This window comes from Emys orbicularis, chromosome 13, assembly GCF_028017835.1.
Source record: "Emys orbicularis isolate rEmyOrb1 chromosome 13, rEmyOrb1.hap1, whole genome shotgun sequence".
Classification (NCBI taxonomy): Eukaryota; Metazoa; Chordata; order Testudines; family Emydidae; genus Emys; species Emys orbicularis.
Window position 1 is genome coordinate 34,562,345 of NC_088695.1, and position 17,204 is coordinate 34,579,548.

General features: G+C 45.8%; 1 protein-coding gene across 1 annotated transcript in view; it reads left to right on the forward strand.

Annotated features, from left to right (window-relative positions):
* The window catches only part of UBE2O (ubiquitin conjugating enzyme E2 O), a 94,161-nt gene that overhangs the window by 44,170 nt on the left and 32,787 nt on the right, over positions 1-17,204 (forward strand). Inside the window, exon 2 of the mRNA XM_065415723.1 lies at positions 12,011-12,070. Within this exon, the coding sequence (XP_065271795.1) occupies positions 12,011-12,070 (60 nt within the window). The remainder of the gene's footprint in view (positions 1-12,010; positions 12,071-17,204) is intronic.

The window sequence follows — 17,204 nt, forward strand, 5'->3', positions numbered from 1 at the left end:
CTCAAAGTCAGGTATATTACATGGTGCTGAGGCCTTGGCTACACTGGCGCTGTACAGCGTTGCAACTTGCTGCGCTCAGGGGTGTGAAAACGCCCCTCCCCCCCCCCCCGAGCGCAGCGAGTGCAGCGCTGTAAAGCACCAGTGCAGCGCTGCACGCTCGCTCGCAGCGCTGCAAGCTACTCCCCTCGGAGAGTTGGAGTACATACAGCGCTGCGAGAGCTCTCTTGCAGCGCTGGTGGCGCGACTACACTCGCGCTTCCCAAGTGTAGCCAAGGAGAGTGCTGTCAATCTGGGACAAAGCATCTGACTAGTGGAGCTGAATGCCAGGGCTACTCAGGAATATCAAAGCAGGTGCCTATTCAAGGAATTGCTATTTCAGATTCCTACTGGCATTATCAAGGCATGTGACTTGAATGCAGAAGCCTCATCACCATATTGATTTTCATAGAGCCAGGGCCGGCTCCAGGCACCAGGCAACCAAGCTGGTGCTTGGGGCGGCACCTGGAGGGGGGCGGCGCGGCGCTCGGGCCGCGGGGGAGAGCGGGGCCACAACCGGGGTCGCCGCCCTCCCCCCGGCGCTCTGGCCGCCCTCTCCCCCCCGCGCCCTCCCCCAGCTGCCGGGGGGAGAGCCGAGCCCCAGCCGGGGCTCGCCGCCCTCTCGCCGCCCTGCCCCCGCCGGGGCTCGCCGCCCTGCCCCCGGCACTCTGGCCGCCAGGGGGGGGGAGCCGAGCCCCCGCCGGGGCTCGCTGCCCTCCTCCCAGGGCTCCGGCCGCCCTCCCCTCCGGCGCCCTCCCCCCGGCCGCCGGGGCTCGCCGCCCTCCCCCCCCCCCCCCACGCCCTGCCCCCGGCCGCCGGGGGGAGAGCGGAGCCCCCGCCGGGGCTCGCCGCCCTGCCCCCGCCCGGGCTCGCCGCAGTGCCCCCGGCGCTCTGGCCGCCAGGGGGGGGGAGCCGAGCCCCCGCCGGGGCTCGCTGCCCTCCTCCCAGGGCTCCGGCCGCCCTTCCCTCTGGCGCCCTCCCCCCGCCGGGGCTCGCCGCCCCCCCCCCCCCCGGGCTCCGCCCCCCCCGCGGGGGAGGGGGGGCGGAGGCTTTTTTGCCTGGGGCGGCAAAAAAGCCAGAGCCGGCCCTGCATAGAGCGACATATAGCGAATGAGATGTAGGTTTAAAAGTACTCTAAATATTTAGTTACTTACTTTGACTGAGGGGCTATACTTCAGTTGAAGACAGTATTGGTCTGCTAGGCACAAATAGAGGAGGAGAAGGAGAGAGAGGAAACTTGAGTGAGCTGAATATCGGGTATTCACAAAAAGGCATCCTATTTTTAATCTTTTTTTATTATTATTATTTTTTATTTGGTCTTATCTGGGATTTGGTAGTCTTCCCTGTAATGACAGATTTTCTAAATATTGTGATAGGATGTCAGGTGCTGGAATCCTGCATGTAGATGTAGCACTACTTTGCTCACTCATCCTGGCAACCAAACCAGGTTCATCTTATTGGCTGCACTAGAGAATTATAAAATAGTTGAGCTTTGCTTAGGGCAGAGAGTTTTAGAATCAGGGACAGAGATGAGCTGCAGAGAGCAACTCTTGTGCATTGTATTTTAAGAAGGATCTGAAGATGAGGCTGTTTTTATTTAAGTTAACAGTGAAGAAAAATCCCAGGAAGGATGTATATTCAGGCCACTTCGTTCTTGAGTTTGTGTGTGTGTAAACTGTTAGGAGCAGGCTGGGACCAATATTCGTTTGCAACTTCTTATTGTAATAAATTTATGCAACGTTTAAGTTCGATCACTCTTGCTTGACATAACATCCTGTCACAATTGGGGATCTACCAGACACTATATTTAATAACAAAGAAGTGTGATTTAGTAAGTAATGTTTAATTTATGTTGTGGTGTTTTTCAACACCAGTGTCATTGCAATTAAATACTCTAATTCACGTTAAAATATAAGCGTAAATGGTACACTCTGAATAACAGAATAAGTTAATTCTTTAGAATATCAGAGTGCAGTTTATGGTTGAGTATTTATTGGAATGTAAACACTGTAATTACCTGTGGTTTATTGTTAAAATAACTGTGTACTTACGGTACCTTTTCAGTGAAGAATTTCTAACAGCTTTATAAAAACTTAACCCTCAATACTCCTGAGAGTAGGGGGGAGGAGATATCTCAAAGAGGCATAAGAAATTAACATGCTCAAAGATATATAGTGGTGGTGTTCTGACTCCCAGTCCCGTTTTAACCATTCAGCTCAGTATAGTTAATTGTGTGTTACTTTATGGGTTTTCAGTAAAATATGACAGTACATCCTAGGATGTTTGGTTCCAGCACTTGCCCTTAGATTACAAATTTTTGACTAAATCGCTAATCCAAGCCTCAGGCTACAGCTTGGATTTCTACCAAATGCCGATGAAGCAGTATTGAATTTTGGGATCGAGATTGATTGGGGAAAAGCAGTTCATAGCTTTCAAGGTCAAAAGGGACCATTCGTCTGACCTCCTGTATAATATAAGCCATAGAACATCCCAAAATAGTTTCTAGAGCATATATTCTAGAGCAATCTTGATTTTAAAGTTGTCAGTGAAGGAGAATCCACAACAACCCTTGGCAAAAACGAGGAGTCCCGTGGCACCTTAAAGACTAACTGATTTATTTGGGCATAAGCTTTTGCGGGTAAAAAAACCCCCACTTCTCCACGAAAGCTTATGCCCAAATAAATCTGTTAATCTTTAAAGTGCCACCGGACTCCTCTTTGTTTTTGTGCATACAGACTAACATGACTACCCCTCTGATACTTGGAACCCTTGGCAAGTTTTTTCCAATAGCTGGATAGATGATGCAGTGTTAAAAGTTTGTCTTGAGAGTAATCTGCTAATCAGTGGTTCTATCCTCAGTTCTTGTAGATTCCAGAACACTTGTCCAAAATGGCCGTAATGGACATTTTCAGGGATGAAAATGCTGTACGGACAATAGTTAATGTGCCTTCTCAACACCTCTGGAAACTACGTTGGTATTCCCATGTTTAACTGAGATTGTAATCTGTCTAAGGGCAGGTCCACACTGGGGCGGGGCATCGATCTAGGAAACGCAACTTCAGCTACGAGAATAGCGTAGCTGAAGTCGACGTTTCCTAGATCGAACTAAATTTACTTACTGCGGGTCCACGCGGCGCAGGCAGGCTCCCCTGTCGACAGCGCTTCCTCCTCTCGGCGAGCAGGAGTTCCGCAGTCGACGGGGGAGCGCTTCTGGGATCGATCTATCGCGTCCAGATGAGACGCGATAAATCAATCCCAGAAGATCGATCTCTACCCGCCGAATTGGGCGGGTAGTGTGGACCAGCCCTTAGGCTGCATTAGATCATTGGCAGAACTGGTGTTAGAAGTACCTGTCTCTTACTACTACGTTTAGTCCACCAAACCACGTTGCCTCATCCCCTCCCTGACTCAGTTCAGTGAGTTCTGATGCCCAAGGCTGTGTGTGAGCTATTGTTGAGCATGTAATGGTTGTTCGACTACTCCATTTGCTACCACAGTTGCTTTGGAACTAATTTCTAACTCATTACTGTAAAGTGCTTTGAGAAGCCTGGAGTCTGAAAGGTGATATATATGAACAAATCTTAGCCTCTGCTTTTAATGCTGTGTTCTGATACAAGAATGTTATCTGGCCTGGGACTGCTGAGTGAAACAGAGGGCATAAACAATGTCTCATATATTGTAGATGATGACTTCTTAATGTTGAGATGAGTTCCTGTCTGCATCCTGTAAAACTTGCCCATACCGGTATTGCCCTGGCCTCTTCTTTTGTCATTCAGTGTTGCACGCATTCTAAAACAATATGCATTTCCTCACCTTTTGGGGGCAAAGCCAGACTTTGAGGCACCTGCTCCCCTACTTGGTGTAAACTTTGCTTGTGCCAATCAGAAATGAACACAAACAGGTTTTGGGCCCCGTCCCCTATGACACTTCTATGATGTCATAGTTGGTACTTTATGGGCCTGCCTGCCATGTGCAGGCAGGGAGAGGAGAAAGAAAAACGAATCCTGTGTATCCTGTGTACACCCGTTACCGACCCTGATCACCTCGAAGCCTCTCTCTCAGCTCATGTGTTTCAAACAGAGTTTCTACGTTTGCCGGTCGTTATGCGTTGGTTTGTATTTGTAAGTATCAGTTATTACTAATTGCTGCATCTTTGTTTATAAATATTGTTAGTAGATATTTTAGTCATTGTGTGTTTTAAGTTTCATTAACTCTATTAGCTAATCAAACGCTGCTCCCTTACCCCTTGTAATTATCCCCAATAAAACTTTAAATTGATTAATTTTAGTTGTGTGTGTGTGTGTGTGTGTGTGTGTGTGTGTGTGTGTGTGTGTGTGTGTGTGTGTGTCTGCAGTTTGCATCGTGACCCATACTCTCCTTGCATCCCTTACCAATATAGTCTATTGCCACGTGCAGCCTGGTAAATAACAGGCCTGCATTTTCTTTCACCCCTGCGTGCCTGTGGCAATCCACATGGCGTCACGAACAGGATGCAAGGGAGTTGGGCCATGCCCGTGGCACGCTGCAGACCGCGCAGATGATGAAACTGAACAGTTCCAACATTTGCAGTTTCACCTTTTTACTAGCCAAAATTCGACTGATCCAAAAATAGAATGGATCTGTTCCCTTGGCTCGGGTAAAACTCTAAAAGGCTATACTGTACAATTAACCCTGGCAGATACGGGATGCCTCCTTCGGTGCCACCCGAGCTTTAGGTGTCAGCCAGTCGATTGTTCCCTACAGCCTCAGTGCACGGAGACTGTGGAGAACCTCGGTGCTGCAGATCCCTCTCAGCTTTGGAGAGAGTGTAGCCGCATTGTTAGAAAATCCGGAGGTACCGTTTCCAAATTGATTCCCCCACCTCGGGTAATACCTGCTGATCCGGCGCACAAATTATTATGCCAGATGATAAAAGAATTAGATTTAATTAAGAAAACCAAAAAATTGCGACCCGATGAATATAAATCTGAGGATGTTTCCACTGTCCTGTTTAGCATGATATGCAAGGCCCTCGATCTGTGCTCTGTCCTCCACGGGGGCACAATGTTTGCAGCTAAACAGGCAGCCCCAGGCTCTCCTAAAGATGATAATGAGGAGAAGACAGAAAAGGTAGAGCCCATCACTACCTCCCCCTCCCCAAGTCCCTCTCAGAAAATTTTGCCACCCCCATATGAAGCTCCTAAAACTCCTCTGTATCCAGCTCTGCCAACGGCCCCAGAATTTACTGAATCTGAAACTGTAGCAGAAGCTTTGCCTATTGCGATAACTAAAACTAAAATAGATGCACAAACAGGCAACACCACGCAGGTTACTGAACTGCGAACACGTATTAAGGCCGAACTTAAAGAGTTTTTAAAGGAAACGCAACGAAAAGCCGATGAGGCACCAATGGTTTGGGTCGGGCGGCTAGCCTTAGAACACGGAGCAGAATGGGTGGACCGTGAGGAGGCTGGCATCTTAGCCAAAACGGCCAATTGGGCATGAGGCTTCCCGGGTCATGCTTTATTAAATAATCGCATTTGGCCACTTACCACCCCGGCAGCTGCCATTTTAGCAATGCAAGGCAGTTTTAAAGGATTGTATATCCCCCCGGGAGCCTTAGTTACTCCACACGATTTAATATGGGCAATCGCAGGAGCTTCCATAGCCCTGTGGGATCCACTACAAAACCCACTTTAACTGTTCAACAGCAATTGGTGGCCACACCCTTTATACATGTTACTGATCCCACCCAAATTCCTGTCTCAGCAGAGGCAGTTGATTTAGCATTAGAAGCTGCCCCTGGAGCTGACACCGGTGCCATGCTGCACTTGCATGCGGCTGTTCGCAGATCCATCTTAATGTTATTTGAAGTAGTTAGTAAAATTAAGTTGTCACTGCCGCCCCCGCCTGTTGTCCTCCCAGTTGATTCGCCACCAAAAGACCCTCCAAAGAGTCAGTTTAATCCCCAAAAATATCCTGAGCGAACTAAAGCTGAACAGGCATGATTTGGCTTCCTTCTTAACAAAGGAATCCCCAAAGAAGCCCTGCGTAAAATGTCAGACCAAGAACAGCAAAATATAGCCGAACAGCTAGGCTGGAAAAATTGAGAGGACTATGTTAGGTCAAAAAACGAATAGGGGCCGGATGCTGCCCGGCCCAAATTAAAGATCCCACCGATGAACGCCCATACGCCACCCTGTTAGTTAACGGTGACACTCCCACCTCCTTTTTATTAGACACTGGAGCTCAAGTTAGCATTATTGAGCCCAACATTCCCCACTGTCCTACTGGCTCCTTTATGTTTGTTCAAGGCCTCAGTGCAGTACAAGAAAAACCCGTGGTTTGGGTTAAAATTGCCCACGAAAAATACGTAAGAAAAATAAAAGCCTTGTTAGGATCAAAAAATCTGCTAGGTGTCTCAGATATTAAAAAATTTAAACTGCATAATCAAATTCTGCAAACCCTCCCTATAACCGTAGGCGATCATTCCCCCTATACCCCCGAAGTAGTTAACTCCCAGCCATGGAAATTTTCCCCTATCCCCACAAAATCCGAAGGGCTTCCCCTTATTGAAGCTTTGCTCACTCAGCTTCTAGAAGAGAAAAAAATAGAAAGGGTTACTGCATCCACCTTTCTGTCCGCGGGTTGGGGTATTCCCAAGCCCGGCGATCCCTCTAAATATCGCCTTGTCATTGATTATAGACAAGCTAACAGCCATGTAAAGCCTATTGCATTTTCCAGCTCTGTCACCATTCCAGAAATACAGCGGCAACTAAGCGATGCAAGTAATCAGTGGGCATGTACTCTTGATTTAAAAGATATGTTTTACCAAATCCCACTCCAGGACACACAAGGAATCTTAAATTTTGCTTTTAAGGGCGTCCAATATAAATGGAAAGTCTGCCCACAGGGGTTCTGTAATTCACCTGCACTTGCATCGTCCCATCTCAATATCACATTACAAAAGGTAAAACCCCTACAGGATGTGTCCGTGTTAGCCTATGTAGATGATATTGTCATTTGTGGGCCCAATCCACAAGCAGTTCAAAGTACCACCCAAATGATAATAGATGCATTAGAAGCAGATGGGTGGCAAATTAACAAAACAAAGAGCCACCTGCAGGCCAGCCAGCAATTCTCATTCTTGGGACTCCATTTCACTCCCACCACTCACACACAAGCCCCAGCCAGCGTATTAGACCCTTGGACAGAAGCCCCTCCAAAAAATAAACGAGAGCTTCAGCAGCTACTAGGTCTCCTTAATTATCACCGCCAATATATTCCGGCGCAATTAATTTCTAACCTAGAAATCCTACAAAGCTCTCTCTCTTCTAAACGCTCCCGAGAAGTGTGGAATGCATCAGCACAAAAAAGCTTAGAGAAGCTAGCTGGCTGGTTCGCCTCTAACCCCCCCCCCCCCCCCCCGCCCGTTTTAATTCCCAAGAACCCCTCAACATTAATTTGTTTATCACAAAACACCATGTAGGGTTCACTGTATTGCAACATGGTAATGCCATTTACAATTGGGCCCATCGCCTGTCTGGACCCCAGTATAACTATGGTCTGGTGGGAAAAATGCTACTGGCTGCGTCCAGTGCTCGTCACTGGTCCCAAGTCCCTATCCCAGGTACCTTGTCTGGACCACGTGTTCATTTAATCCCGTGGCTTACAAGTACCTCTCCACCCGAGTTTCATGGCACTACTCGCACCTGGCAGCTTCTATGTTTCCAGGTTGAGGTAGCTTGGCAGGCATGGACCCTAACTCCCAGCGATAACATCTTAGCCCCCCCATCTCACCAACCGTTATGCATTGAAGCAAAATATAATCCTTGGGTTGTGTCTGACGGGGGCACCTCACCATCCCCTAGGGCGGGAGTTCTTTGTTCCACATGTAATTACTTTAATGTGCAGTTACTGCCCCCCTCCTGCTCCGCACAAGAATGCGAAGTGCAGGGCGTTCTTTTAGCTGCCCAGCATGTTGCTAATGCCCACTCTGCCAACAAGCAAGTTGTTTTAGGTATCGATTCTCAATTTTGTTTAGATATTTTAATTGAGCAAGCCTCTCCCTCAGCTTTTGTTAAAATGTGGGACCAAATTTTTGCCCTAATTCGTAAATTCTCTCACCCTTGGTTCGTTACGCACTGTCCCTCTCATCGACCAGACTCTAACCCCCTGCATTCCAGTCTTGATCAAAGAATGAGAGAGGTCTCCCAAGTTCATATGGCAAATCCCGCCCCACAGGCCGACCCGCTGTTGCGCTGGCTCCACGAAGAATGGGGACACTTACCACCCACAAAATTGTACGGCCTGTTATCTGGCTTTTCTAACCAAAAGCCTGACGTTAGCCGCAGTCAGTGCGAGCTCATTGTTCAGTCCTGCTTGCAGTGTGTGCAGGTAAAAACTATGAATCGTCCCCGATATGAGCGCTCTGCATACGCTGCAGAACACTTTGCCCCAGGTAGTACGTGGCAAATTGACTTAATAGGACCCCTGCCAAGTGCTCGTCGTTTTCCAAAAGCCTTAGTTACTGTAGATCTGGGGTCTCGGCAAACTTTTTGTGTCCCTCTTACTAAAACCAATGCTGCTTCTGTCGCTGTGGCTCTTAAGCAAACAGCAGCTGCCTGGGGCACTCCCACTGAAGTCCAAGCAGATGGTGGGCCACCCTTTACCAGCAAAAGCATTGAACAGCTCATTTTTGGATGGGGGGCTTCCCTTCACATCCATACTAAATATCATCCTCAAAGCAATGGTGTGGTGGAGCGAAAAATCGCAGTCCTTAAGACTATGCTGCGAACAGCAAACCCCAACCCTGATTTTAAAAACTGGAGCTCATTTTTACCCCAGGTACTTATCGCACTCAACAAAAGTTACTCTCGCTGGCCTCACATTTCACCTACACCTAAGCCGCCTTGGTCCCCCGTGTCTAACACCGGCCAACTGGTTTGGCTTACAGAACCCCAAGCCTCTGGCCATCAAGAACCTATAAAAGCCACCATTCTCCGGGCCGGCAAGTACCCTAACACCTACTTAGTGGCTACAAGTACCCCCGGTGACAAGCTAGTTCATCATAACTGGCTCAGCAAATGTAGTTCTTAATAAACAAACTAATGCCCCTGAGCAGGGCTCGCATTATTCTCTTTTACAGGTTATGCTGCTCTCCCTCACAACATCTTTGCCCACGGAGTCCTTAGGAGAAGGTGGACTACAAACCTGGTTCGCCGCCTACTGGGTGAAGGAGGTCAGCGGAAACCAGTCCCTGTCAGCGCTGAGTCCAGAAGATTGTCTTGTTTGCTCCACTCAGTTCTCACCTAAATATCCATTACCCTTTCAATTTGTACCAATAGTTTATAATTTTTCTTCATTTAATATTTCTAGTGTGAATTGTTCTTCCCCCTATGTGCAGTGGGCTGCTTCTAGTGTTTGGAATAATTGTTCTTCACAATTTAATTCTTATGTGTTTCCAGTTCTTAATGCTTCAGGTCGAAGTGATCATAGCTTTCCTTTAATTGAGAGTATTAAAGTTCCAGCATCTCATTGTTGGGTTTTTGTTGGTAATAGTTTAACCCCAGCCCCTACTTGGGTTGGTACTTATTCTAATTGTTCTATGTGGAGTTTCTCTTATGCTAATACCTCCCTAACTAAACCCACTCTTAATTTTACCTATCCCCCTCCCATTAATTGTTCTTATCGTCTTAATTATAATATTTTTTTTGGAACCTTCTATACCTCCATAACACATACGTATCTGTTTCATGCCCAGCATATGCATCATGCTGAGGCTGCATGTATCAATCGTGCATCCAGCTTTTATTCTGTAACCAATAATGGGTGGAGCCATACCACAGTTTCTTCCTTAAGACCCGGTCATTTTTGGATTTGCGGTAATGTTGCATTTGCTGTGCTTCCTCCCAATCCCTCGGGTATATGCAACATTGGCACCCTGTATCTACAGGGCGGAGGTATTTATACCTTGCCATCTAGCCACCGACACCATCATAGTACCCACTCTTTTTGGACTCGTTTGCAAACAGCAGCTTCCTCCCTCGCCTCCTCTATTGTTAGTTTTAACCCTGTTGGTTATATGATGTTACGTGATCAAGTGCTGTTTCAATCCCTTGCTATTGAAATGCTTGCTAATACTACGGGCAAGGGCCTCTCCTTAATTAATCAGCAGTTAAATTCCCTTGTTCAGTATACTATTCAAAATAGATTAATGATTCAATATTCGTTACAATCTTCCTCATTTTGTACTAAATTTGCTGAAGTATATCCCGACTTTGCTGATAAATGCTGCGTTTCTTTGCCTTCTATTTCTCCTAATTTGTCCTCAATTGTTAAAGACCTGCAAACGTTGAGCTCTACTGTCCGAGAGTCCTTCCAGTTTTGGTCATGGCTCGATTGGCTTGGCCTTGCGCCCTACAAATCCTATTTCCAATCCCTGTTTGTGTCCCTTCTAGTTGGGCTCGCTCTTCTCTGTCTCGGATGTGCCTTCATTAAAGCCTGCATTCACAAGTTTGTTGCCTCGGCCTACATCGCTTCCACCCCCCAAAGCGCATCCCCTCGTAGGTGGGAATGAGGAGTCGGACTCGGAAGTTTAGGTTTTCGGCCTAACTATTTCGGCCAGGGCACGGGGGCATGTTGAGATGAGTTCCTGTCTGCATCCTGTAAAACTTGCCCATACCGGTATTGCCCTGGCCTCTTCTTTTGTCATTCAGTGTTGCACGCATTCTAAAACAATATGCATTTCCTCACCTTTTGGGGGCGAAGCCAGACTTTGAGGCACCTGCTCCCCTACTTGGTGTAAACTTTGCTTGTGCCAATCAGAAATGAACACAAACAGGTTTTGGGCCCCGTCCCCTATGACACTTCTATGATGTCATAGTTGGTACTTTATGGGCCTGCCTGCCATGTGCAGGCAGGGAGAGGAGAAAGAAAAACGAATCCTGTGTATCCTGTGTACACCCGTTACCGACCCTGATCACCTCGAAGCCTCTCTCTCAGCTCACGTGTTTCAAACAGAGTTTCTACGTTTGCCGGTCGTTATGCGTTTGTTTGTATTTGTAAGTATCAGTTATTACTAATTGCTGCATCTTTGTTTATAAATATTGTTAGTAGATATTTTAGTCATTGTGTGTTTTAAGTTTCATTAACTCTATTAGCTAATCAAACGCTGCTCCCTTACCCCTTGTAATTATCCCCAATAAAACTTTAAATTGATTAATTTTAGTTGTGTGTGTGTGTGTGTGTGTCTGCAGTTTGCATCGTGACCCATACTCTCCTTGCATCCCTTACCAATATAGTCTATTGCCAGGTGCAGCCTGGTAAATAACAGGCCTGCATTTTCTTTCGCCCCTGCGTGCCCGTGGCAATCCACACTTAACATTTTTTTGCTGCAGGGCTAGAGAATCTCTGCACTTGACTGGTTTTAAGGGAGCGTTTGCTGCGATAGGGAAGCACAGTGTAACAAATCACATCCCTAGCTAGTTAAGATTTGGCTTTCCAAGAGCTGCACAAGACGCTCTTGGCTAAATGGGATTACCACAGAGTTTTGGGGTATTGTGTGTGATGCTTGACTGGTTAGATGAATAGTGCAGGACAAAGGGGAACTGCCCTATGTGATCTACTTTCACCCCCCTCTCCACCAAAGGATACTGAAATATGGGTTGGGAGAGCCAGGAACTGAGTCAAAATTTCTGTGTCCTATTCCTGGTGTTGCAGCGTAATTGATTTGCAGCAAAACTATGGACAGGTCACGTAATTGCCGTGTTTCAGAGCTACAAAATGGGTATAATGCCTTCCTTGAAAGGTGCTGAGAGGGTTAATCCAGTGTCTATAAAAGCACTTTGCGAGCCTCTGCTGAAATGCCCTATATTCCAGAAGCATGAAGTATTAACAGCTAAATAGACTATTTCACTTACTTTGTCCTAGTTTTTCACCAAATGTTGTCTGAGGTCACTAAACCTGGTCTCTTTTTTTCCCCCTCTTCTCCTAGCTGAAGCTTGAGGATCGCTCAGTCGTCCCTCGGGATGTGGTCAGACACATGAGCTCAAATGTAAGTGCTGCTTTTAAAAGATCATGATACTGCTGCATGGATATCTAAGATGGGCCAAAACACCTAAATTGAAGTCAAACACACCCAGAAAGTATCCAACAGCTTCATTTTTTAGTGTATTAACAGATACAGTGTTATCCTTTGATAGCAAACTGTGGTTAGAAATGTGGTATCGATCATAGTGCATAACTGAAAGAGATGGAGGTCTCTTGAGTAGGTGAGGCTGATAATCTCTCATAATTGAACAAAAAGCTTGCCTATCCTCTGAGCTTTAAATTTAAAGGATGAGTGTCCCTGTACCCATAATGGTGAAGCATCCCACATAGAGCATAAGAACGGCCATACTGGGTAAGACCAAAGATCCAGCAAGCCCAGTATCTTGTCTCTGTCAGTGGCTTCAGAAGGAATGAACAAAACAGGGCAATTTATCGAGTGATCCATCCTCTGTCGTCCAGTCCCAGCTTCTGGCAGTTGGAGATTTAGGGACATCTAGGGCATGGGGTTGTGTCCCATCTTGGCTAATAGTCTTTGACAGACCTATTCGTCATGAACTTATCTAATTATTTTTTGAACCCAGTTATACTCTTGGTCTTCACAACATCCCCTGGCAACAAGTTCCACAGGGTGACTGTGCATTGTGTGAAGAAATACTTCCTTTTGTTTGTTTTAAACCTGTTGCCTGTTAATGTCATCGGGTGACCCCTTAGTTCTTGTGTTATGTAAAGGGGTAAATAATACTTCCTTATTCACTTTCTCCACACCATTTGTGATTTGATAGACCTCTATCAGAACCCTCCTTAGTCATGTCTGTTCTAAAATGAACAGTTCCAGGCCAGGTTTACACTACACGTTTACTTCCATGTAGCTACATCACTCAGGGGTGTGAAAAATCCGAACCCCTGAGCGACGTAGTTATACTGACCTTAACCCCCTGCGTAGACAGCAGCTGTGTTGTCAACATAGCTACCACCTCTCACGGAGGTGAAGTTATTAAGCCGATGGGAGAGCTCTCTCCCATCAGCTTAGAGTGTCTTCATCAGAAGCACTACAGTGGTGCAGCTACATTGGTGCAGTTGCGCTGATGCAAGTTTCTAGTGTAGACCTGTCCCCCGTCTTTTTAATCTCTCCTCATATGGAAGCTGTTCCGTACCCCTAATAGTTTTTGTTGCCTTTCTCTGCATCTTTTCCATTTCTGATGTATCTTTTTTGTGATGAGGTGACCAAAACTGCACACAGTGTTCAAGGTGTGGACATGCCATGGGTTTATATAGTGGCATTATGATATTTGTCGTCTTATCTGTCTCATTCCTAACATTCTTTTGGCTTTTTTTGACTGCCGCTGCACATAGAATGGATGTTTTCAGGGAATTATCCACAGTGACTCCAAGATCTTTTTCTTGAGTGATAACAGCTAATGTACACTCCATCATTTTGTATGTATACTTGGAGGATTGTTTTCCAAAGTGCATTACTTTATTACTTTACACTTACCAGCATTAAATTTAACCTGCCATTTTGTTGCCCAGTCACCCAATTTTGTGAGATCCCTTTGTGACTTTTCACAGTCAGCTTTGGACTTAACTATCTTGAGTAATTTAGTATTGTCTGCAAATGTTTCCACCTCACTGTTCACCCTTTTTTCGAGATCACTTATGAATATGTTGAACAGCACTGGTCCCAGTACAGCTCCATGGGGGAACCCTGCTATTTACCTCTCTCTATTGTGAAAACTGACTATTTATTCCTACCCTTTTGTTTCCTATCTTTTAACCAGTTACTGATCCATGAGAGGACCTTCCCTCTTATCCCATGACTGCTTACTTTGCTTAAGAGCCTTTGGTGAGGCACCTTGTCAAAGGCTTTCTGAAAGTCCAACTACACTATATCCACTGGATCACCCTGGTCCACATGCTTGTTGACTCCTTTGGAGAATTCTAATAGCTTGGTGAGGCATGATTTCCCTTTACAAAGCCATATTGACTTCTCCCCAGCATATCGTGTTTATCTGTGTCTGATGATTTTGTTCTTTACTATAGTTTCAATCAATTTGCCTAGTGCTTAAGTTAAGTTTACTGGGCTATAATTGCCAGGATCACCTCTGAAGCTTTTTAAAAAAAAATTCAGCATTATATTAGCTACCCTCCAGTCATCTGTACCAAGGCCGATTTAAGCAATAGGTTACATACTACGGTTAGTAGTTCTGCAATTTTATATTGGAGTTCCTTCAGAAACCTTGGTTGAATATCATCTGGTCCTGGTGACTTATTACTGATTACTTTATCGCTTTGTTCCAAAACCACCTCTACTGATGCCTCAGTCTGGGACAAATCCTCAGATTTGTCACCTAAAAAGAATGGCTCAGGTGTGGGGATCTACCCCATAACCTCTGCAGTGAACATGATGCAAAGAAAGCCTTTAGCTTCTCCGCAATAGCCTGGTCTTCCTCAAGTGCTCTCTTAGCACCTTGATCATCAAGTGGCCCCTCTGACTGTTTGGCAGGTATCCTGCTTCTGCTTTACTTAATAAAAAGGTTGCTGTCAGTTTTTGTGTGCTTGGCTAGTTGCTCTTCAGAATCTTTCTTGGTCTGCCTTATTATAGTTTTACAATTGCCTTGCCAGAGTTTATGCTCCTTTCTATTTTCCTCACTAGGATTTGACTTCCAATTTTAATGGATGCCTTTTTGCCTCTAGCCACCTCTTTTACTCTGCTGTTTAGCCATGGTGGTATTTGTTTGGTCCTCTTACTATTTGTTTTTTTAATTTGGGGCATACATTTAGTTTGAGCCTCTGTTTATAGTATTTTTAAATAGTATCCATGCCACTTGCAGGCATTTCAGCCTTGTGATTGTTTCTTTAAATTTCCATTTAACTAGCTTCCTCTTTTTTATGTGGTTCCCTTTTTTAAGTTAAATGCAACCATGGTGGGTTTCTCTGCCATTTCCCCCCCTACAAGGATGTTAAATTTAATTACAGGATGGTCCCTATTACCAAGCATTTCAGCTCTGTGCAAATCTTGGACCCGATCCTGTGCTTCATTTAGGACTAATTCAAGAATTACCTCCCCCATTGTGGGTTGCAGGGCAAGCTGCTGCAAGAAGCAGTCATTTAATGTGTCTAGAAATTTTATCTCTGCATTCCGTCCTGAGGTGACACATACCCAGTCAATATGAGGATAGTTGAAATCCCCCATTATTATTGCACTTTCTGCCTTCGTAGGCTCTTTAATCTTCTTGAGGATTTCACAGTCACTGTCCTGGTCATGTGGTCAGTAGTCTGTTCCTACTGCTAAACTCTTACTGTTCAAGCATGGAATTTCTATCCATAGAGATTCTGTGGTAAAGTTTGATTCATTTAAGATTTTGATCTTTGACTTTAGGCTTTCTTTCACATATGGTGCCACTCCCCCACCAGTGCAACCTAGTCTGTCATTCCTATGTATTTTGTACCCTGGTATTACCGTATCCCATTGATTATCCTCATTCCACCAAGTTTTCGTGATGCCTATTATATCAATTTCCTCATTTAATGCCAGGCACTCTAGTTCACCCATCTTAGTATTTAGACTTCTAGCATTTGTATATAAGCATTTGTACGTTTCGGCAATATTCAGTTGTTTGCCTTCATGCGTGATATTTAAGTGGGACTCTTTTACACTCGCCCATGGGGCGGCAGTGGAGGTGGTGCAGAATGCTCTTTGGAAGCAGCAATTCACTCGACACTTTACCTTTACACCCACCTTGGTGTGTGCTGGAGCATTAATCGGAGACTGTGCCATAGGAGCTGACCCAGCATTGGAGCAACATGAAAGCTTCCAATACCATGTTGAGGGTAAGGTGTATGACTCTCGCTTCTAGTGTCTGGACTTCAAAGGTTGGGTTTTTGTTTTTGTGAGTGGGGGATAGGGGCAAAGGTGAAGTGGGAATCCCACACTGTGTGAGGTTTGTACCATAGGCTCTCCCATTTTCCCAGCTCACCTGAAGCGGTCTCATCTGCACATACGGTTACATTTCTTGCTTTGAAACCTGTAGATCTCCTGCCTTTTCACATTCTAGGCACAGAATTCCCAAGCCATCTCAGAGGTGTCCCCCTGAACTTAGCTCAAGTCTTGTCCATCACATGCAACACTCTTGCTGTTTTGCAAGGGGAGACTTGTTTCATTATCAAGTTTAAGCCAGTACAGTAGTTCCACATACTGGCTGAATCACCTCTCTAGGTACTGCTGCTGAGCCTAGCCACATTAAAATTCATCCTGTGCCTGGTACCTTTTTACAAGACTAGCAGAGTCAGCGTTGGAGACATATTACCATAAAACTCTTTCATGACCGTTATCCATTGGAAGTAAAATTTCCAAGGATCTGGTGTAGCAGTTGCAATGGAAACGCGGAGTTTTGTGGTGCAGTTAGCATAACTTACCGTGTTCCTGAATGGGAAGAAGTGTCTCTTGAGAGATCTTTCAAAATAGATCTCTAGTGAGTGCTCTCTGTCCATCTGACCCCAGAAAACAGGTATGAAAACTCCGGGCATGTCTACACTTACCTCTGGAGCGATCGATCGAGTGGGGGTCAATTTATCGCGTCTAGTGAAGACGCGATAAATTGACTGCCCAGCGCTCTCCCATCCACTCCGGTACTCCACCGCAGTGAGAGGCATAGGCGGAGTCGACGGGGGAGCGTCAGCAGCCGACCTACCGCAGTGAAGACACCGCGGTAAGTAGCTCTAAGTACGTCAACTTCAGCTATGCTATTTTCGTAGCTGAAGTTGCGTAACTTAGACCGACTTAGCTTGCCCCGCCCCCCCCACTGTAGACCAGGCCTCCATGGGCTCTTGAGCCAAGACGTAGCTAAAGTGTCCAGCAGAGCCAGTTCAGCAGAATGGAGCTGGTGCTTAAACAGCAGATCACAAGCGTTTCTCTTCCCTGATGCTGTTTTAAGTCCTAGTTGCCATGTTGTAAAACATGACAGCACTAGCACTCAGTCGGAGATGTGTGGATTTGATTGCATTAGGGGAATATCAAGGATGTTCAATATCCATCCTCAAATGAGCCATGAGATCTCTAGGAATTTAGCTAGCCTGGCAGTCTTTTGCAGTTGCTAACTCCTGCCCTACTTATTCTGATGTGTATTTTCTCTCAACTT